Below are 23,199 nucleotides of genomic sequence, written 5' to 3' on the forward strand. Positions count from 1 at the left end.
TCTCAACAAAACTGAAAGAAAAAGGTTTTATGTCCAGTTGATAGGCAATGGTGTTTTTTAACCCCTTAGTGCAGCGCTATGGCTCTCTGTAATGTCATATCAATGTTGTTATGATGTAGTGCTGTCTTGTCAATAGTTGGGTGTAGTGTTCCCCCTGGTGTTAATATCGGGTACTGCATCTAAAGGATCAGCCGGTTGCACAAAACACCTTAAGTTAAGTATTTCCCTTAAAGTCTGAGTTAAGGGTCCCCTAAGTGAAAGTCAGTTGCACAAACACCCTTAAAATTTCCCCTTAAGTTTTCCTTAAGGGTTTCCCCTTAAATATTTAAGAGTTTCCCTTAAAGTTAAGAAATCCCTTAAAGTTCTTTAAAATCGTTGCACAAAAGACCTTAACAACCAAGTTAAAGGATAGTTCCGGCGTAAAATGAAAGTTTCACCATCGCTTTCCCATGCCACATAATGTATCTAATGATGAGCCATTCTGGGCAATGCCGCGCCGTTATGGAGTTTGCTAATTTTAAGCTTTTTGGCGAAAAACGCAGCCAATGCATCACGGCGGGGCCAATTATATGCCTATTATTTTCTGATGTTTCCCCGCTATAAACAACTTCAAAAACGATACACACTTCATCACGGTCTCGTCAATCAAACCGAGGCACAGAGACCATCATCGGACCACACAGTCTTTCACTGGTCAGTGTTTTCAGAGGTGTCTCACTGTTGCAACTCTCTGACCCGGATGCAGGCTACTCTATCAGGTGGCTATGGTAGGCTAAACATGGTCCGCGGTAGGTAGGCAGACTACTCTTATAAAGTATTTGCAACACGGTATAATATGGATTCAACTTCGTAATAACACACCACTGGTGGTGTACTTACATCTGTAAGAGCACTTCTAGTACGACTTTATAAAATTCCTCCAGCCATCGCGTTGCATCAGTTGCGTAATGGTCCAGACCTCGCGCGCCCTGGTGTCTACTTCACTGAAACTACTCTAGCATGCTTGACATCAACCACATCGAATGCCTCAGGTCGCACAATTTCACTTGCCATCCCGCGCTAGTTTGTTTTGACAGTTTATTTATCTCCTGTAGTGGGCTACATTTACTGCACCTGTATGCCTTCCCAAAACAGAGTGCTTGCTGGCAAAGACGCGCGGTGTTGCAACCAGTTTCACAGATTCACAGACACTCAAGATTCATGAGCCAGACACATTTACACATGTTTCTCTCTCTTCAAACATACCTCCATAGCCATGCGCCTTTTTGGTACAGCATTCATCTTTAGACGGTTTCGTTTAGGTGTTCCATCTCCCTACTCTTCTTGTAGTCATCATCCTCGAAATGCTCCCTCCATACACGGTAGTAGCGATCCCTCAGGGTTTTTATGTCAGTTTCGTCCACTTCTAATGCTATTAGCCATTCCCGTAATATGGCTGGTTTAGACAGTGGCAGTCGGTGAAAACGGTCGGGGTTCCAGCTTTTCATTTTACGGTAAGAACCGCGGACCATGTTTAGCCTACCTAGCCACCTGATTGAGTAGCCTGCATCCGGGTCAGAGAGTTGCAACAGTGAGACACCTCTGAAAACACTGACCAGTGAGGTCCGATGATCGTATCTGTGCCTCGGTTTGATTGACGAGACCTTTGTGATGAAGTGTGTATCGTTTTTGAAGTTGTTTATAGCGGGGAAACATCAGAAAATAATAGGCATATAATTGGCCCCGCCGTGATGCATTGGCTGCGTTTTTCGCCAAAAAGCTTAAAATTAGCTAACTCCATAACGGCGCGGCATTGCCCAGAATGGCTCATCATTAGATACATTATGTGGCATGGGAAAGCGATGGTGAAACTTTCATTTTACGCCGGAACTATCCTTTAAGGGAAAATATCTGAGGGACCGATATCGTCGCCTTAAGTCAGACATGGCCGAGTTTATGCACATTCAGCAACGTGATCAACGGATTCAAATAAGAGTTTTCCGCGACCGGGAGAACCCAATGGATAGGCACGCTTACCGACGAACCGTTAGGGCCTAATTAGGCTATTAATTATAGATTTGATAGACAATCCATATATGAATTATCCGACCGTCTCGAATTGGACCATGCTACAGGAGTTGTGCTCTCCCTGCCGTCTTGCAGCTGATGATTGCGGCCAGGCACGGCGCCAGAAAATCAGCTTTGGATGGGCCAGAACATTTTTGGGTGGCACTTCATTAGACCTATAACATCAAGTCCTCATAACAAAACGTCTCATTTTTACTCGAATATGTGCGTATATTCAGTGTTTCCTCATTGTGAAGATTCTCGGATGAAGTTATGGCCGCGGGTTAGGGTAGCCCATTCATTAATTTCCTCCCTCGTCCATTGTCCCACCATCACCAAATGTTTTATTGCCCTCAAACCCCACATTTATTTTGCTAACATGCATGAAGATGACAATGATCAATGATCCTCGCTGTGTTAATTATGACACTGGAGTTGTTTGGGAGTTGTTTTAGGAGCTCGAAAATGCAGGTGAGAGACACGGCACTTCTCCAGTGCTTGCGCCATAGCCTATTATTATAATTCTTATAATTCGCATTACCGCTTGACACTTCCAAAACAACGCGGAAGAAACTAAAGATAAATGGAATGATATCACAAATACAAAATAATGCATGGGGAGTAGAGCCCACGTCTGCTAAGAGAAGAGAGGAGAACGTTTGGAGCGGTGCTTAATTTGTAAAGAGGGAGGTCGCGGAGCGCGGAGTGGCTCCGGTGAAGAGAGGCGGGCGGGGCACATGTTGCGAACAACGCTATGCTCAGGTGCTGCCTGCGATATCCCAAGCACCCGGCTCATGTAGGCTATCATGCAAGAAGATGTAATTTCAACCGCAACAATGCGACGACCAGAGCACACAATCACACTTTGAACCACTCAAACACATAGCCTATGCACGCACACAACTGTTGGAGCACAGTATTCCATAACCAGACATCTGGTTCGACAATTAAGCCATGGACATATGGCGTTGTTCCTTCCTCGCTTGGACCGCAAGGTTTTTAAACAAAAATGTTGACCTCCCCCACTGTCCTCTTCACCATATTTCTCGAGTTTATGGTCGCGGCCGGTGATCTCTTCCCATTGTTGCTGCTTCTTCGCGGCCGTTATTTGAGGGTTGAATTTGCTTTTTATTATGTTTTTTTCTTTTGTTAAATTCCTCTAATAATACCACTTTCTCCTCCTCTGACCAGTTTGGCTTTCTAGCCTTACCATTGTCCATGTTTAGGCCTATAGATAAATAGCTAGGCCTACAGAATGGTTAACGATGTTTTGAGAAGAATATTCAAGAATGACTTAAAAAGTTTCCTTGGAAACAATAGAATTCTACCGTTGTAAACTCCTCTTTACTGTAGTAAATCCCTTAGGGCTTTCCCTTACCTAAGGGAAGGACTTAAGGCATTCTGTGCAACCCCATTAAGTAGATCCCTTAGCTAAGGGAAAATTAGCCCTTAAGGGTCACACTTAAGGGAGAAAACTTAAGGTGTTTTGTGCAACCGGGCCCAGATTTCCTGTTGCTACGCGATACACTTCCTTTCTGACCAACCTAACGAAAGCCGTTGCCATGTCCTTCACCTGATAGTTCAATCATTTAAATCCTAGGAATGGAACTAACAGTAAGTTACCAAATCTATCTAAAAGTTGTTTAAAGTCACTGTTATGTGAACCGTAGTGATAAAAACGCTAAATTCATCTTCTACTGAGATCGCTATTAAAAGTGTGAAATATGCTAATTAGGATCGTTAGCATGCCTCTTAGCTAAATTCTCTAGTCATTCAATCTTTGTATTGCTTCGTTTATGTTCAGTTGTGCCTTGTATTTCTCATGTAAACTTTCCTAGTCACTATATTTTGATACACTTTCTGTTAACTTGCCTGTGTTTTCTCCTTGATAAGAAATATGTTAGATGGTAAAATTCGCCTGTCTGCTTTAACTTACTAAGTACAGTGCTGCCTACTTACCTGACCTAAAGCTAAAACCTTCCTAGAAAATACTTACCTTAGTTAGTACCTGTGAAGGGAACACATATTGTATCCACTTGAGCATTTGTATCCATTTTATTCCCTAATGTATCCTCTGTATCTCATTCTGTTTCAGTTTTACAAATTTGTATGATTCAACATGTCTTCACTAAAGCATTCAAACTGGAGTCACGCCTTGAGTCTTACTTTGTTCGCTATCTGTCAAAACAACACCCCAGACGTGTTGCCAGGACAGAATAATGTATTTAAGCATTTTCAGCAAGTGAATAGGGTCGCCGGGACCCCATCTGCAGTAAGAGGCTACTGCATCAGCCACAGACAGTAACTGCTATTTTGACTTTTTCTTTAATCAACGAAGTGCCTGGACCTAGGATCTCTTTCCTTCAGTTTTGTTGAACACCGCACCTTCGAGGGATACTAGAAGCACTCTACTCTACCTACTCTTCTTTCACACGTCTTACTGTGCAGTCGCTGTAAGGGGATACCCACAAACCAGCTCACACATCCTGCTAATCTGAAGATAGAGCATGCTATTTTCAGACGTTTAGTTCCACAATCCCAGACTATATTTATTATACCTACTGACAAATTTTATCTTTTTATTAAGCATTTATTATGACTTGGACATTTGCCATTTTTATACATGAAAAGCTGCAAATTCTTCATGTCCACCATTTTGAATTGCCAGAAGTAGATGTCTTTAGCTGCAAAACGTACTGACTGTACTTTGGTCAGACCTGTGAATATAATTTATTTTATTTCTTCATATTCATAAAAAGATCAAATTTATGCATGGGCAGCATAGTTGCAATGAGTGGCATAGTTGCAATGCCTACTATGGCCACAATCTTACTCTACCTTTACGAAGTAAACTCATCAATAGTACCATTTCCAAAGCACATAACATCTGTCTGAACTAGCTCTGCTCATTTATCCAGATATTTATTCATTCACTGTTTACTCAAGGAGATTGATTTAGCGCAAAACAATTCTGCAAAAAATGCAGTGGTAAAGTGAAAAAAGACAATACAATGTCCTAAGTCCCACCACAACTAATGACCATATAAGATTGAGACAGAAAACCATGAAGCAAACTGACCATACAGTAATAACAACTTCAGTCAAACTAGAGTGAAAATGACATACAACCATTATGGCTCCTGTTTTCAAACAATACAGCATCTCTTCAAGTTCAAGGTGAAAGGTGTATCTACAGTATCTGGTGTAAAACCCAACCTCCCCTGGGTGTCTTGTGATGTCAGCTTTTTTCCACCTGTGCATGCGGGGATGATGCCACAGAGACACAGCTGCCACATCTCCACTCAGGTAAGCTCAGGTGAGACGCAATCAGCAGTAGGTAACCTGGGGTCAACTATTTCATAACAGCCATCATGGTGTAGCCTCTTACTGCAGATGGGATCGCCGCCGGGCCTATTCACTATTTGCTGAAAATACTCAACTACATCATAACAACATTGCTATGACAGTGCTCTGCTTTAGTAAGCTGGTAGCCTTAAGTAACAGATTAAGACATAGACATTACAATTTTGGTGACAGTAAGGTTATAACATAAGTGCTGCGCTAAGGGGTTAAATGGACTGCATTTATATAGCACTCCACTCTCTTGCACTTAAAGTGATTCACAATGCATGCCTCACATTTAACCATTCACGCCCGCTTTCAAACACCAGTGGCAGAGGCTGCCACACAGGGAAGCCTATCACCCTGCCACCAGGGGCAATTTCAGGTTCAGTTTTTTGCTCAAGGATATTCTGATGGGGTAAGGCTGAGAAGGGCTCGCACCTTGCCAAACCGGCACCAACCCATCATCATAATTAGAACATTATGAGGGTGGTGGTGGTGGTGGGGGATGTCTAGCAGTTAGTGGTGTCCCCTTTCAATTGACCTACTATATGCGCATTACACTAGCTGTAGTAGAACAAGAGGCCTAAAATGCCATAGCTATTTAATGTCACCTGAGGTCTTCACACAATCTAGCATTCAGCTTAGGCCCACAATAAACGTAGCAAACGTAACTACTTTATTCCCCTTTCAAAGCTCTTACAGTAAAACCATGTTGTGCTGTGTTAAAGTGACATTCTGCAGAGAACACAAAACCTTTATAACAAAGGATCCCATGTTTCTACTCTACTTCAGGTCAACATGCACAGTCTTTGGACTTTACAGGGGTTGGACAAAATAATGGAAACACCTGTCATTCTAGAGTGGGAAGTTCCTCTTGCATCCACACTTAATCCTGTTGGATGTAGTTCATCCTTCTTGGTGGTATGCAGACATTACCTTGGATACTGTGGCTCGTGATACATCACAAAGACTCAATGTCTTGGTCAAAGATGCAACAGTTACATGCACACCAAGAATTTCTCCTTTTTGAACTCTGATATGTCACCCATAATGTTGTGTGCATTGCCAAATGTTGAGCAAACTGTACTCCCATCCTGCTTATTGAATCTTCACACTTTACCTCACTGGTACAATGTGCAATTAATTCATATTTGCCAACAGGCTGGCACACATGAGCCATGAAACTTACCACTCTAAAATTACAGGTGTTTCCATTACTTTGTCCAACCCCTGTATTTCCGAATGAACTCAGAATGAAACGTAGCCCCTTAATGCGCGCCGTACCTCCAGTGGCACGCTGTAATAGTCATTGAAATGTAACTACCATAGCACTACAATACTATGACACAACACAGGCCCTTTAGTAATGCACCACAACTTGGTCATTACCATACTGGTAACAACAAATATATAAAGCAGCGTCTTAAGGGGTTAATTCCGCTTTGAAAACATCATGTAAACACTTCACAATACAGAATTTACATCAGTGAACGTGCCAATGTAAACTCCACAAAATGATCAGGTGAACGTGCCCATAGAGAGGGAGGAGAACTGCTTTGCTCCAGTAGCATCAGACAGTGCCAAACTAAGCACGGCGTGACCTGTGTGTGTCCTGAAACTCCACACCGCGTCCAGCTGGTGACCTGTGATTACTCTTCTCTATCCACAAAAGCCTTTGTGTACTGTATGTGCACGTCTGTGTCCATGCATGCGTGTCTGTGTCTGTGTCTGTGTGTGTGTGTGTGTGTGTGTGTGTGTGTGTGTGTGTGTGTGTGTGTGTGTGTGCAGACCTATAAAATTGGCCCTGTGTTTGCTCAAGGACCAGCACAAAGCCCTGCAAATAAATCCATCTGAAAAGTTGTGCACAGTTAAGGGCAGTTTGCGTGTGTTACTGTGTGTGTGTGTGTGTGTGTGTGTGTGAGAGAGAGAGAGAGGGGGGGGGGGTTGAGGTGGGGCTGGACAGAAAGTACTCGTTGTGCACTATTTGAGCCATTTGACTTTATCATGCTACTTTTTCAGTTCAAAGTGAACCCGATCACCTGCTGATTAGGTCCTGCTGAGTAGAGGACAACACCCAGTGGGGTAGTGCGTATAACTAGGCCTACGCCATGTCAATGAGTCCAAAATTATCAATTGTGGAGCTTGATTCTATTCCAATTGTCACCCATGAAAATCAGCAATTACTGGATGAGGATGAGCTATTTCCACGACAAAGAAAAACAACATTCTTCACAATTCTGACGGTATGGCCTTGGCCGTGGCTAGATCAGTATTGGTACACCAGGGGAACCAGGTTCGATTCCGAGCCAAATTCATTTCCTGATCCTTCTCCATCTCTCTCTCCCACCCTCTTCCCGTCAGCCACCTCACACTGACATGCTGACAAGACAATGGCATAAACCCCCCCAAAAATAGTTTTTAAAAGTTCAGCAACTATGTTGTTTTAAGAGAAATTCTCATTCTATACTGTAGTGCTTGGCTAACCCATATGAGCTATAATACAAACAAAGAGGCTTGAGACATAACAGTCATCTGACATCATAACAGCGTAGTACGGAATGATGGCGAGCGGAGTACAATTCTTCTTCTACGGTCAGTATTGGAAGCATGGTTACAGTAAGTGCAATGCCACTTCCGTGAGGGTCGGAGTGTGGAACAGGTCATAGGACAGTGTGAATGTTTGTCAGCTGTCCTTAATTACCCCCAGCAATTACTGCTGACCAACAGCTGCAGTTAATTTGGCCACACACTGAACACTGACAACCGGATATCCTCTTTCGGATTTTGAGGAGTACGGAAATGTTTGTCGCACCCACTGACCATTCGCAAAGGAGTTCATTTTCCATCCACTCGTGTCCTCGTCCACGTCCACGTACTACACCGTGGCCAATGCATTTACCCCTGAGAGATTGTTCTTCTGTGTCGACTTTCTTTGATACAACTGCACTGGGAACCAACATCTGACAGACCAGTTATTGACTTGACTTACGGTATAGTGCACGTACGGTATAGTGCACTGATGCACGCTATTATTAGAGATGGCCAGAAAACCTAGCCTGAAATACACTTTCTAATATTTTTAAACAATTTATTTAAAACCAGTATCCTAAATAAATAAACATTGCACCAGTGTTTTTTTATTTTATTTTAAACAGCTGACTCAGAGAAAGTGATTTATGTTTTTTTTTAAATAATTCAATAAATTAAAAAATAATCATAATTTACTGACAGGTAGAGTTACGGGATATCTGCTGGGCAGTGTGACATACAGCGTCTGTAGAACCACACTGAACCCTTACTGGCTACGCCATAGTCCTGGGAACCAACATCTGACGACGGACCAATAATCGACTTGGCTTTGACCTGTAATGCACTGGTGCAATGGGTATTATTAGAGGTGGCCATGGCAAATCCCATATTGTCACTAGGCCAACCGTCCTCTACAGGTGTTTTAATCCAAACCTGTTTGCACACCGTACGGACTGATCCACGGAGGACACCACATGCCATGCCTCAACGTGACACACTTCTTTACTCTTTCTTTTCTATTGTAACTACATGGCATGCATGTATGTTGCGTTGCAATATGCATTCTATCATGTTTTATGTAGATGCATTCTTTCATATTTGATGTTTAGGGCATCTCAAGAAAATCTATATACAATTTGCATCATTGTAAGTCGAAGTACCCATTGAAAGCGCATGCACAACATCTCAATTGATCTCTGATTTGCATTGTCAGCAGTGGGCGTATGTCAGTGTAATACAAAATGTTGGCAACAAAACAATAAAATGGTGTCTGTAAATTCTATAACAATTCTCTACATGACAGTACATGCATAAAAAACACTTAACAATGATTTAAAGTGTGTTGATTTCCACTATGGCTTTCGTGAGACTAACTGTAATGCCTTTATTCAGACACAGGACAATGAAGATGGAGACAGGAAACTGGTGTTGGGACATGATCCAGGCCAGATTCGAACCTGGGTCCCTACGGGCAACACTCTGCCAATTGGGGGTGTAAATAATACACTATGTATCAATGCATCGATCTTACGGCTGACGATCGAATTCAATCATATCGAATCGTATCATGGGGCATTCTTAAGTATCGAAAATAATCGAATCGCTGCCTTAAGAAATCGATATCAAATCGTATCGCCATGGAAGCTGTAATTTACACCCTTACGCCTATATATGGTATGGCATGTTAGCATGCTGCGCTAAAGCTACAGCACCCCCTGGTAATTAATGAATCATTTTGGGAGACCCTCTGACAGGGGTCACATGCCCCAGGTTAAACAAAAACAAAATCTCCATTTTGTCTTCCCTAATCACTTACTCAGTGGCCTTCAAAAACTATAAGCCTGCAAGACTGAACTCAAGTTCACCAAGTTTGCATGGTATATGCAAGAACATACCTGCATGACATCTGAAGCTGATAGAACACCTCCCTAGAAAAGGATAACTTAAGATACATAACCGTGAAATGACTCATTTTGCCTTACAGATAATAAAGTATGTCTGTAGGCCTATTTCAGTTAAATGCACAATGAAAAAAAATGTTAAGTTTATCACTTAATTGAGCTCTGATAAATGGATTAAGATTTTCATCATTTACCTTCCTGGCTTGGGAATTATTATAGACTCCTACAGGAGTGCAGATTATTCTAGCGCACGCACGCACGCACACGCGCACACACGCACGCACGCACGCACACACGCACACACGGACGCACGCACACACGCACGCACGCACGCACGCACACACACACACACACACACACACACACACTACAGCCTTGCACAACTGTCCCACAAGCATTGTTGTTGTATTCTGAACCAATACCAAACCAATACCAAACAGCTAACCAGAAACTGCAACACACACACACACACACACACACACACACACACACACACACACACACACACACACACACACACACACACACACACACACCCATGTCATAAAGTGTAGACTGCAGGTGTAAAGGGTCAGTCAGCTCTCTGTAGCGGGGCTTCCCCTCCTTGCATCCAGCGTTCCACTGTATCCTAGCAACCTACTAGCGCACACAAACATCAGCAAATTATCTGATGAGCCAGATAAAATGCTTGGTAAGATGTGAAACTACTGCATGCAGTTATGCTAATATACTAATTTAATCTCTTCTGTTCTATAGTACAATATGAAGTACTAGAGTAGAGTAGAGTAGAGTCTAGGGGTTAGATTTTACTTTGCTGTTACATTAGTTAGGTCTGTAGATACAGTGTAACAAATATGTAATGAGATGTAAAATTATGAAGCTACTTGCTGTACTGTGCCTTAGGGTCAGGGTTAGGTACAGTGTAAGTACATAATGTTACATGATGATACGTATAGATGTAGTTACAATAATAATAAAAAAAACTTGTCAAGTGTAAAATTAAGTGTTACCAGATATATTAGAGTGGTGCACAGCACAATCACAATATTCTTACCATATCTATACTTGAACTCTTGGCACAAGCAGGTGTTTTTTTTTTCTCCCACTCCCATCAAACGTTATCTTTTGGGAGATACATGAGCCATTGGGTCCCCACCCTGTTCTCTTCTAAAGGAGCGACAGACGGAGACGGAGACAGGCATGCCATGGGAACAGGTGGATTGCTATTCACCACCAGGTATTGCATATCAGATGCTTTTGTAACCTTCTCAGAATGGTACAGTACAGCACAATATGTCCACTACCGGGCGGCTGCTATCACGACAAGACCACATGCCTTCCTGTGTACACACGGCCTTACATTACCTGTGCTTTCCTTTGAAAGGTTTTCACCTGGACTCAATTTGTGATATCACTAGATCTAAATGAAAAAAGTCAATGGGTGGGCCTATGTTTTCTCTTTATTACACTATGTTAGCGATTCCCTGGCAGTTGTTGCTTGCTACCTCTGAAAATGGACTCAGTAGGCCTAAATGTTAACACAAGGCTGTTATATTACATGTGCTTTCCTGTGAAAAATGCTCGCCTGCGCTCCAATTGTGATTATCACTCACCTAAATCTTGATAATAATAACAAAAAGCAATGTATGTTTTCCTTTACCATTTAATGATTCCCTGGAAGTTGTTGGTATCGCTGAAAACACTCAGTTAACATTAACACTTAGGCTACAACACCCGCACACATTGCTTTTCTGAGTAAAGCACGCAACTGCACTCCATTCTTGTAATATCACTAGATCTTGATATAAAAAACACATCAATGGCATGGGTAATTTCCCTCATGTGTTTCCTGATTCCCTGGCACCTTCGAAAAACAGAATCAGTAGGAAAACTCATGGCCCGGCCCCTTACACCTGAAGGTCTTTGGCAGTTAAAATAACAAAAAAAAGATTGTGAAAGAAGTGTGCTGACATTTTCTATTTTTTTTCCACACTTCTGTTAATGTCTGGTGTAATCCATTTCAATGTGCAATTGCTGCTACCTCTGAAAACAGACTCAGTAAACATTAACACTTAAGACACCAGGAGGCTCAGACAATGAGGGGGGTAAAAAAAAAACCTTGCTGGATGATTCATTAACGTTTGTCTATACCTGATAGGACCGCTCTGAGCGTCTGCTCTCGAGTGCAGGTGGCAGAAACTGTCTGGTGTTGAACTTTGGACAGCTGTTATCATCTCAAGACTCCTCCATGGGCACATACAGCATCCACCCAACCCATGATGACGATACAACACAAAGCCCAGCTGTCTGTCTTGTTATTTCACCTGCCCGCCACCCATGTTACAGCACATGCAGTAGGGCCATGCCCTCTGCGCCGTTAGTTTCATTTGTGGAGAGATGGATGTAGTGCTCACTCTCATCTCTCAATGATACCCTCTGATCATTCTATATTCTGTTCTATTCTATTCTTTTCTGTCATCTTCTCTTCTCTTCTCTTCTCTTCTCTTCTCTTCTCTTCTCTTCTCTTCTATGTTATTCTACTGTACTCCTGCCTATCCAGCCCCTTCTCTGTACACTGAAGCCTTAATATACTGTAGGCCTACCTATAGCCAAATATTGGACTTTCTTTGGATGGTTTTTGGATGGTTTTTGAAGGATGTAGGCATATGCAGGGCTGAAACTTGATACGATACGATACGATACGATGGTGAAACTTTCATTTTACGCCGGAACTATCCTTTAAGAGAGCACACACTTACACAGCATGTAACACTTGCATTGTCTCAAAGACAACTACAGCTTTGGCATCAGAGCCCAGGTGCCACAAAGACACCCCCTCTCCCCACACCACTTAAGAGCAAAACCCAGGGCCCAACACAGCCTGGTTGAGGAGTTTGCACTGGTGGAGGTTCAAATCCCATGGAACTCGACTCGTCAATGGCTGAAGTGCCCTAGAGCAAGTCACCAAACCTCTCATTGCTCAAGGGACTGTGTAACCCATACTTTGCACTGAAATAAGTCACTTTGAGTTTGAAGAACAGAATGTAACATAACGCCGGTGGGGCCAGAGGGAGTTAACCTGAGACCCCTGTTTATGAGGATGTGGATATGACTTCTTCTGTCCTCCTATCTATTATCTCATCTCCAGCCAAGATATGAATTATGCATTCCTTCGAGTGTGGAATGTCCATTGAATGAACCATAAACTATTTCTAAGAATATTCCTATCTTTGTGCTGTTGATGGCATCTCTTTTAAAAGTCCTCATGAGAAGACTATTTTATGATTCCGACATAACATAAAGAAAGATTAAAAAATAAAATAAAGATTCACTGACTGGACAGACACTAGGCTATTTCTCATAAGTTTCAGAGTGAGACCAAGTAGGTAGATCTGTTTAAAAACATCATTTTCCGCCGTGGATAAACACTATTTTCGCTTTTTACACATCTTAAACAGACTCGTTCCATAGACTAAATTAAAAGAAAGGTCAACATTTTCACACCTCATGAAGAACAACATGTAGCCTACATTTAAACCCAATGAGTGCAATTGGAGACATCCTATCCAACAGCCAGCGCGCATAGGCTATCCAAGCACAACACATGTTCTCCCGGCGTGGGCTCATATTGACGTGTTGCCTGACACTTCAATTATTCATTGACAACATTAGAAAGATAGTTAAGTGTATGACACTTTATAGTATTCTCCACTGTCACTTAAAAAGCAATATCCGCCTGCGCACAGGTTTGAGCTCACGCAATGTTAGATCTACCAAATAGGCATGCCAAACTAGCCTAACTTTAAAATATAGATAATTAAGACGCACAAAAAACGTGGATAAGATTACAACTGAGTTTCGCTGGGCAAACATCGTTGAGTTACACCGAGGTCCGGGGATATTATGGGAAATCGTTGCCACACTTACCACGGCTATGCAACGAAGACGCGCGAGCTCAGCTCACCTGTCGGTGCAGAACGTCGACCATCAAATCGGACGAATTCCCTCTAAAATGTACAGAGTATCCACAAGTTCATGCCCTCCTGTCAAAGTCCTGGTGTGGGGGTCTGTTGTTTGACTCGCACCTGGGTCTTCCCATGGTGAAACTCTCCTCTCCACTTACGACAGAAGCCAGACCTGCGTATACGGACCTCCTCCAAACGCACAGTGATACATGCAGTTTACACGCATCTCCTGTAGTAGGCTACATTGTTTTCGTGCGCCGGACTTCCGAATAGCCCTGCGCCACATACACACATACGGTACACTGGGATGTCAAGATGTGACAGGATAAACAATGCGGACTTACTGAAGGGTATAGGGTGATAGCTGAGACAAAAGTCATTAACGCATGGCAGGCGTAAGGTTCAGTTGTGTCCATCTCATTGGGGTTCCAAACATTAACGTTATGCAATCACGTTGGTATTCCACAAATCCGCTTGGCAGTTTGTGTGAGGAAGTGCGTTAATACCTTTGGCAAAGCATCTTAGCATCTTACACGCGCTTGTTCACACGCGAATTACATGTCAATGGGCAGTTAATTACGAACTGCGACTGAAACGGGGCTGAAACCAACCATTCAAAGTTGACATTTCCCCTCTTTTGCACTATTTACCATGTAGGCCTACATTTAGAAATCGGACATATGTGGATTGTATTGGATAACAGTATATATGCACCAAACAAGGAATTAAAGATTACATCATTGACTCAAGGTTACATCATCAAATACTTTTTAAGGAAACTTCATTCATTCAGGCAGGAAAACAAGTGCGCACGCCCTAGGATCCACTACTAATCCACTTCGAGCAACAGTTGACCTTATATAAAATGTATTGATAGCCATACTATAATCAATTAACATTGAGACACAAAGACACAATATTCCTGTAAAGTGTTTTATCTAATTTTAAAGAAAAATAACTGAGAAAATACATCTCTGACATATTCAAAATTTGTAGAGGTGTGTTGGTCGTTAAAAAAAAAAAATCTGATGAGGATGAGGTGTTCAATCGTAGAGATCTCGGAACAGTGAAGACCTGTAATGACAAAAATCCACAAAAGAGAAGAAATACAAATAAGTGTCTTTCTGCATTCTGCCTACACAATACAAGTACAATCAATTCAGTAGCATTATAGTCAACCTTGTGTTGTGCATACAAAGCTAGTTTAGCGATGAAATAACTTTATTCAGTATCAGCATGATGCTGAAGTTGCCTGGTTGCCACCAGAACTAATCACAAGAGTGCGAGCCAGCATGGGATTTCCCAGGCATATGCTGAAGCACAACTAAAGCAATATCACACCTGCATCCTAAATGCCTCAGTCATACACCGTTACTGTATATCACATTACACTGCAATTAACTGGCCTTCTTGTCCAGAGCTAATTACAGGGAGATGGTACCGGGACGAGTCACCCACAACATAAGCAATGTGCGCAAGCACACATTCACGCCCCTACATATAGTTTAGTAATGTCATATGCTTGCATTCAGTTCCTGTTTGTGTGTGTGTGTGTGTGTGTGTGTGTGTGTGTGTGTGTGTGTGTGTGTGTGTGTGTGGAGGGCAGTGTACCGGCCTAGGGGAGCGGTGCTCTGGGCTGGTGTGTGCATGTATGTGTATGTGTGTGCAGGGCTCTAAATTAACACCAGCCAACCAGCCCAATGCTGGTGAAATTTCGGTTTGGCTGGTAGAAAAGACCAACTTACTAGCCACTTTGATCCTTTAGTGAGTGTGTGTTTGGTTAGTAAGAGTAACATCTACTAGCCATTTTGCATGATAAAAAAAAAAGTTAATTTAGAGCCCTTGCATCCGATACCACACAAGCTTAGAAAAGTAACACATTCAGAGACGTCACATGACCTACGTTCGAAGTTGCAGCTGACTGGGGCGACCTATATTTACTTTATTGTGCGGAAATGGCAGATGAAAGAGTCCACTGACTAACATTAACTTATCAATTTAGACAAATACTGTATGTATTATATTACATAGGCCTTAATTATTTATCAGCCACGTTACCCCTGAGGGGGGCCCGCGGCAGCCCAAGGTGCCCCGGCACCCCTGTTGAGAAACACTGGTCTAGGAGAGTGGTGCTCTGGGCTGGTGTGTGTGTGTGTGTGTGTGTGTGTGTGTGTGTGTGTGTGTGTGTGTGTGTGTGTGTGTGTGTGTGTGTGTGTGTGTGTGTGTGTGTGTGTGTGTGTGTGTGTGAATATTGAAGACAGCATACCGTCTAAGTGAGCGGTGCTCTGGGCTGGTGTGTGTGTGTGTGTGTGTGTGTGTGTGTGTGTGTGTGTGTGTAGGAGACAGCGTACCGTCTAGGTGAGCGGTGCTCTGGGCTGGTGTGTGTGTGTGTGTGTGTGTGTGTGTGTGTGTGTGTGTGTGTGTGTGTGTGTGTGTGTGTGTGTGTGTGTGTGTAGGAGACAGCGTACCGTCTAGGTGAGCGGTGCTCTGGGCTGGTGTGTGTGTGTGTGTGTGTGTGTGTGTGTGTGTGTGTGTGTGTGTGTGTGTGTGTGTGTGTGTGTGTGTGTGTGTGTGTGTGTGTGTGTGTGGGACACAGCGTACCGTCTAGGTGAGCGGTGCTCTGGGCTGGTGTGGTAGGGGGCCTTGTCGCGGTGCTCTGGGCTGGTGTGGTAGGGAGCCTTGTCTGGGGACCAGGGCCTCTGGGGGCTGAGGGAGCGGCGTGAGGGGGAGGAAGGCCGCAAGGAGGAGGAGAGGGCGGACGACAGCGTGGAGCACAGGCCCTGTCGACGCAGCTCCTGCACCGCACGCTCCCTGACAGGGGAAGGCACAGAGACATCTCATTTCCCATAATTCCACTTCTTATGAGTTCATTTATTATTATATATTTATATATACAAATTAGTAGCATTGGTCAGTCTCCAGGAGTGTGTGCATTTTTATAAATGAATTCCAAAAAATGATGCCATGAAATTGGTGATGAAATGTACAAAGCGGATTCCGAAAAAGTTGGGACACTTTGTATGTTGTGAATAAAATAAAAATGCTGGCATTTTCAAAACATCCAATATGTTAATAAGGTAGAGCATTATGTACCGACAACATATCAGTTGTTAAAGTCAAGCAGAATTATTGTTTTGAGGTAATTATGTTATCATTTCAAATTTGACCCATGCAACAAATCTCAAAAAAGTTGGGACAGGGCCAAAACATGTTGTAATAGTTGGATAATTCTAAAAATTCTTTAAAAGGAACTATATTGACTGCCAACATGAATGCACAAATAAAATACCATCACAGAGAGGCTGTGGCACTCAGAAGCGAAGATTTTGAGGGGCTAATTACTTATCTATTACACAGAAAGATTGAATTATCAAAATTGCAGGCATATAAGGCCTATTTCCGTAATATAGAGTTCTGTGTAATCATTACATGAGTTATGAGATCATGACATACTCGTCGTCAATAAGCAAACTATGACACTCCAACAATGACAGCTCTTGAAAAAATGACCATAAACGCAACACCTGATTAATGCACATGATGCAGACGTTAAACAGTGTTGCATGCGGAAAGCTCATTCTAGATGGACAGGAGACATGTGAAACTGTCCTCTGATTACAGAATGGAAAATATTTCATCCTTTTTTTAAATCTAGGAGTCATGCACCCTCCAGGTTATATAGAAAATGAATACTTCAGCTTGATTTAGTTTTCAGTCTTAAAGAGAGCATATATGATGGTAAGGGGGTGCAAAGGTGCCTTGGTTATGGTCTTCTTACTCATGTAGAGCATTAAAATGAATGTTGAATGATATATACAGACTTTAAACAGCATACATAGCTACCAAGGCATTATATTTTGGAGCACCGCCTTTAGATATTGCCCCATAACGGTGGCAAATGTCAATCTCTTCTATGTTCCAACAGTGTGGTTCCATCATAAGAGTAAACAGGTCACAAAATTGTTTTCTTGCAGTCAGGATATGCCACATATTAAGCATAACAAAAAGGTAAACAAGTTGAAGAACACACCTATCAGTTGAGCTGCTGAAATCATGTCTCGCACATCAAAATATTTATTTTTTGAATAAAATGATTCCATCAGTCAAAGTATTTGACTGTTCAGTCTCATCCCTTGTGTTGTGTTTAGTCTTATCCAATATAAAAAGCATTTTATTGGCCCTGTCCCAACTTTTTTGGGATTTGTTGCAAGGGTGAAATTTTAAATGACCACATAATTACCTCAAAACAATAATTCTGTTTGACTTTAACAACTGATATGTTGTCTGTATATGATGTTCTACCTTATTAACATATTGAATGTTTTGAAAATGCCACAATTTTGATTTTATTCACAAAATACAAAGTGTCCCAACTTTTTTGGAATCCGCTTTGTATAAAAGAGTAATAATGATTTAAGAAATACCAAGTTACAAAGCTTGTGACAATATGTAATTATTTCAGTCTGCAGCGAAAGAAAGAAGAGGTAGCCACCCAGCTAATGCTGTGTTCAAACCAAAATGAGTAAACTGTAGGTTCAAAACACAAACTGTCATGCTGCATGCATACTGACTGAGTAAGTGTACCTGTCAAAGCGCTCAGCAGACAGCTGCTTCTTGGTTATCTCCAGGTCAGATCCCAGCTCAAGAGCACGATTCCTCAGGAGAGCCATCTCCCTACTCTGGGTAGTACTGAGAGAGAGAGAGAGAGAGAGAGAGAGAGAGAGAGAGAGAGAGAGAGAGAGAGAGAGAGATAGAGAGAGAGAGAGAGAGAGAGAGAGAGAGAGAGAGAGAGAGAGAGAGAGAGAGACATTTGCTACAATAACCATTTTCTGATGATATTGCACAGATTTTGTGAAGGAATCCCTGAGATATGCACAGCATCGATATCTGTGGCAGTAGAGTAGTAGTCCTCTCTGTCTGTGTGTCTATTAAGGAGTGTGATGTGAGCTATATCAGGCCACTTATGCCTTGTAGTCTGGGGCGCTGAGCTGTGCTGGTCTGGTCTCAGAGTTTCTGGACCTCAACAGTGATCTCCTGGGAGCTATTTTGGTTTTAGGAAATGGATCGCACTCAAATTTTCTTCTTTCTTGTTGTTTTCTTTTTATTTTAACATTGCAGGGACTGACATGCATTCATGTGTCTTCGTAGGCCTCTAACGCCTTAATGTCAGCGGCACTGAGCTGGTCGTGCAGCTTCTGCAGCTTGGCGGTGCGCTCCTGAGAGTTATGTTGGTTTCAGATATTTAAGCACATTGATCCTCGTATGAATTGTGCTATACAAATACAGTTATTGTATATATATATATATATATTGTTATTATTATTCACATATTACTGTATACATGGGTTCTAAATTTTGTTTATAACCCGACTGCACGAACCTAGCTGCGCACAACTCAACCTCTGATTGTTGGAAACCGCTGTCGGTCAAAAAATTAGCTCACGTGGTTGGCTGCCAGTGTCTTGCCCCTCCTCATAACATCGCGTTGACAAACACTGAGATCCCATGTATAGCATTGTGTTATTACTGTCTTGGTAGCAGTGGTGTAGTCTACGTAGAACGCAGGTATACACAGTATACCCACTTCAACATTTCTGGGATTTCAGTATAACCACTTAAAATTGATTGATCCATTATTTAGAATAGCACAATATACTGTATACCTATTCAAAAATGTTAAAATAGGCCTATACAGTATACCCACTTCAAAAAAATAGACTACACCACTGCTTGGTTGGCCACTCACGCCTTGTTGTCGGCGGCGCTGAGCTGGTCCCTGAGCTTGTGCAGCTCGGCGGTGCGCTCGTGGGAGATGGCCTCCCGCTGCTGGTCCTTGTCGCGCGTGGACACCAGCATGGCCTCCAGGGTTCGGGCCGAGGCGCGCTCCCCGTGCAGCTGCTTCCTCAGGACGCCCAGCTCACTCTGGGACGCCTCCAGCTCGCGCTCCAACTGCACAGACAAAGCAAAACACATGGACTTGTGTTTAGAAGTAATATTTATTTGTGTTTTTTATTCAAGTGCACAACATGACTAACGATTCGATGGAAACTTTAGTCATGTTGTGCACTTGAATAAAAAACACAAAGAAATATTACATCTGTGCTGCTCCGGTGTAGTCCTTCAAGTGAAGATTTCCTGCCTCTCTCCCGTCGATGCACCAGATGATAAAGCAGAAGCGCGAGGAACTACCCTTTTGTTACATGGACTTGTGTGTTTACACACAGAAGCACAAGTAGGACATGTTGTAGTAGGGCCTACGCTCACATACTGTAAACTGCAACTGTACAAAGAAGCATGCGTTTGACCACTTAGTCTAAACACACAGAAGTTACAAGTACATTATACAGTCAAAAACACATACATGTACTATGTATTTGACCAAATACAGTAAACATACAAACAAGTACAAGTATTACATGCAGTCGCATACTGTATAATAGCTGGGATGATTCACTCTTAATCACACTCTTCTATCTACAGAAACACATCCGTTTGACCACTTACTGTAAACACACAAAAGTACTGGTACAGAGTAAAAATGCAGGGTTAATTCAATACTTAGAGTCTATTGCGTCAACATCCTCTTCTACAGGTATTTAGTCCAAGTGTTGAATTAGTAACTTTTTAGTAGCTAAATTAGTAGCTAATTAGTAGCTAATTAGTAGCACCTTTTTTTACAACTCATCTTTGAAAGCTCTTTTGACTACTTTGACTATATCACTTTATTTTAGGGATACATCTATTAGCACTATTACATGAATGTTAATGCCTGCATAAGTAACTTGTTAGGCATGTACTAAGCAAACGCTAAGGCCTATAGGTCCTTACTAAGGTTAAATTGGTAATAAATCCCTTATTGTGCATGAACAAGACATTTGCGAATACATGCCTAACAAATGTTTGATTTTGCTTTGTACATGCCTTACAAGTTACTTATACAGGTACATTGTATGTATTAGTGCTAATAGATGTATCCCTTGAGTAAAGTGTTACCACCATAATCATACACATTTAACCACTGTGTCTACACCCGAATCATACACATTTACCCAGACAAACAAACACAAGTACAAATACGACATAACCTTGCATGAAGTTTTGAAGATTGCATTCAGCCGGTTTAAACACATTCATAGTTTTTCTCGTAATAATACTGTGAGACTGTTAGATCAAGCTGCATCGTCACGAAAGTAAGTAGCGAACAGCCCACATGAGTTAAATTTACGACTTAAGTATTTCTGCTCTTCTTCCACAGTCTAGACCTACAATACAACTGTGTAGGTTGTTCTCGTCAGTTTTACCATTCACTCTTCTGGTGTATGCCAAATTACACCGTCAAGATTACCGCACTGTGTTTCCAAGATTTTCCAAGGATTACTAATGCGCACTAATATGCTGGGTTGAAACCCGGTTCTTTGTGCTACTAATAATCGACCTGGCATATGATACCACTGACTTTGCCAATGTGTATACCCGCCAGAGTGTTTATTGATGGATTATCTTTTTTATTAATGTTTTTTTTCCAGGAACACACACACGCAACTACTATAACGTACGGTCTCCTTGCTGATGTCCAATTTGACGCAGTTGTTGTGTGGTGTCCAGGTCTGCACTGGCCCTGCTCTGTTTCTCTCTCTCTTGCTCTCTCTCTCTCTCTCTCTCTCTCTCTCTCTCTCTCTCTCTCTCTCTCTCTCTCTCTCTCTCTCTCTCTCACACACACAGACACACAGACACACACACACACACACACACACACACACACACACACACACACTAACTAGTGGCTACTATAACGTACGGTCTCCTTGCTGATGTCCAGTTTGACGCAGAGTTGTCGTGTGGTGTCCAGGTCTGCGTTGGCCCTGCTCTGCTGCTTCTGGGCTTCTCTCAGCTCCTCCTCCACCTCCAGGAGACGCCGGTTCACCTGCGACAACTGCCCACTGCTCTCACGCTCCCCACACAGCGCCTGGAGGTTCAAACACGCACGCACGCACACACACACGCACGCAGTTTCAGTTTATACAACACAGACAACAAAACTGAAATAAAAAAATCATAATACTAAACTACACACAGACAAAAAGACTGTCATAAATGGTGTACTGGACTCCTGTAGACTGGACTCCTCTATGACCTTGATCGAAAAGGTCTAAAAATTGTGACTGAGGTTTGGTACTTGCATACTGGTTAGCCTCTATCAGTCAAGTTAAGTTACATATTGAAGTTTAAAAAAAAAAAAAAGACAGACAGACACTACAAAAAGTCATACTCTATGTGGGGGTCAATGGCGTCTTACTAATAGCACACGCTAACCACAGCTAATGGCACTATTGTATAGAATTTACTCCAAAGGGGTGTCGCGCCTTTATGTTTGTAGCCGGGAGGGTGCGTTGGTTCCACAAAGTAATCCAATGAAGCAGCAAGGAGGAACTCGCACACCACTGATGCCGATGCATAAATGATTTTAATGCATAAGGAAAATAAAGAAGGTGCTACCCAGTGAAGTGCAAAACGTTTTCGGTCCTTCAGACCATCATCAGTGCCCAGGAAATGTTTTTTGTTTTTGTTTTTGCTTTTTTTTAGTAGATTATCTAAGAAGCGTATTCATTGCAGTACATTAACTACCAATTACTAATCCATATATGGGCATTAGTTGTGGTTGTACCACCGGAGTCTGTGCCCAAATGAACATCATTGACCCATGCCATGCAGTACCTCCTGCAGGCTGTTCTCTGTGATGTGCAGCTTCTCCTTGAGCCTCTGCCTCTCCAGGTCAGCGGTGACCAGCTCCATCCTGAGCTGGCTGCTGGTGGTCTCGGCCTGCCGCGCCTGGCTCTCCCAGCTCTCCGCCTCCACCGACACGCGCCGCCGGCACTCCTGCAGATCGCGACACTCACGCTCCTGACACAGAGAAAAAGTCATACACACTTATTGTTCATGCATGTAGGTGTATTCATACCTTATACACACATACTACAAACTGTACTGTATATGGGTAGATGACGTGACGTGTAAATTTTGCTGTCGCAGGCTCTTAAAATTAAGTAAATTCATGCTTTCAAAATTGTCAATGCTTTAAATGATTAAACTAATGTCGTTGTTGTGAAAAAAGTAATGTGTAATAAATCCAGAGCTTAAATAAGTATACTTAATTTTGAGTCAAATGTCACATTTGTCCTATGGTGTGACTGAGGCAAGCCTGGTTCTCCATATTAAAACATTTTTAAATAAATAATCAAAGCTCAGTCATTTGTCTAAACAACCCTGGCATGTTTTTCAAGGTGTCTATTTTAGCAAGTGGCAATGCTTAATTTTTTCCCTGTTTTTCTGAGACCGTATGGACTTATGAAACTTCGTCGCAGAAAACAATGTCCTGTGGTGTGACATCATATTTTTGGTTAATTCTGTGGATA

The 23,199-nt window shown here is 42.3% G+C and overlaps 2 protein-coding genes across 3 annotated transcripts in view; both read right to left on the reverse strand.

The window, feature by feature from the left end:
* Nucleotides 1–13,922, reverse strand: part of LOC134460057 (CRACD-like protein) — a 29,060-nt gene extending 15,138 nt beyond the window's left edge. Inside the window, exon 1 of the mRNA XM_063212535.1 lies at nucleotides 13,786–13,922. The gene's annotated coding sequence lies outside the window, so the exon portion shown is untranslated. The remainder of the gene's footprint in view (nucleotides 1–13,785) is intronic.
* Nucleotides 13,923–14,705: 783 nt separating this feature from the next.
* The window catches only part of tsga10 (testis specific, 10), a 30,349-nt gene continuing 21,855 nt past the window's right edge, over nucleotides 14,706–23,199 (reverse strand). For both annotated transcript variants that reach the window (XM_063211611.1, XM_063211612.1), the window contains 6 exons: nucleotides 22,502–22,687; nucleotides 21,585–21,752; nucleotides 19,533–19,735; nucleotides 18,371–18,475; nucleotides 16,388–16,597; nucleotides 14,706–14,860 (listed from right to left, as the gene is read on the reverse strand). In XM_063211611.1, the coding sequence (XP_063067681.1) occupies nucleotides 14,830–14,860; nucleotides 16,388–16,597; nucleotides 18,371–18,475; nucleotides 19,533–19,735; nucleotides 21,585–21,752; nucleotides 22,502–22,687 (903 nt within the window). In that variant the 3' untranslated portion in view covers nucleotides 14,706–14,829. The remainder of the gene's footprint in view (nucleotides 14,861–16,387; nucleotides 16,598–18,370; nucleotides 18,476–19,532; nucleotides 19,736–21,584; nucleotides 21,753–22,501; nucleotides 22,688–23,199) is intronic.

The sequence above is a fragment of the Engraulis encrasicolus genome, chromosome 12 (genome assembly GCF_034702125.1).
Source record: "Engraulis encrasicolus isolate BLACKSEA-1 chromosome 12, IST_EnEncr_1.0, whole genome shotgun sequence".
NCBI classification, from domain to species: domain Eukaryota; kingdom Metazoa; phylum Chordata; class Actinopteri; order Clupeiformes; family Engraulidae; genus Engraulis; species Engraulis encrasicolus.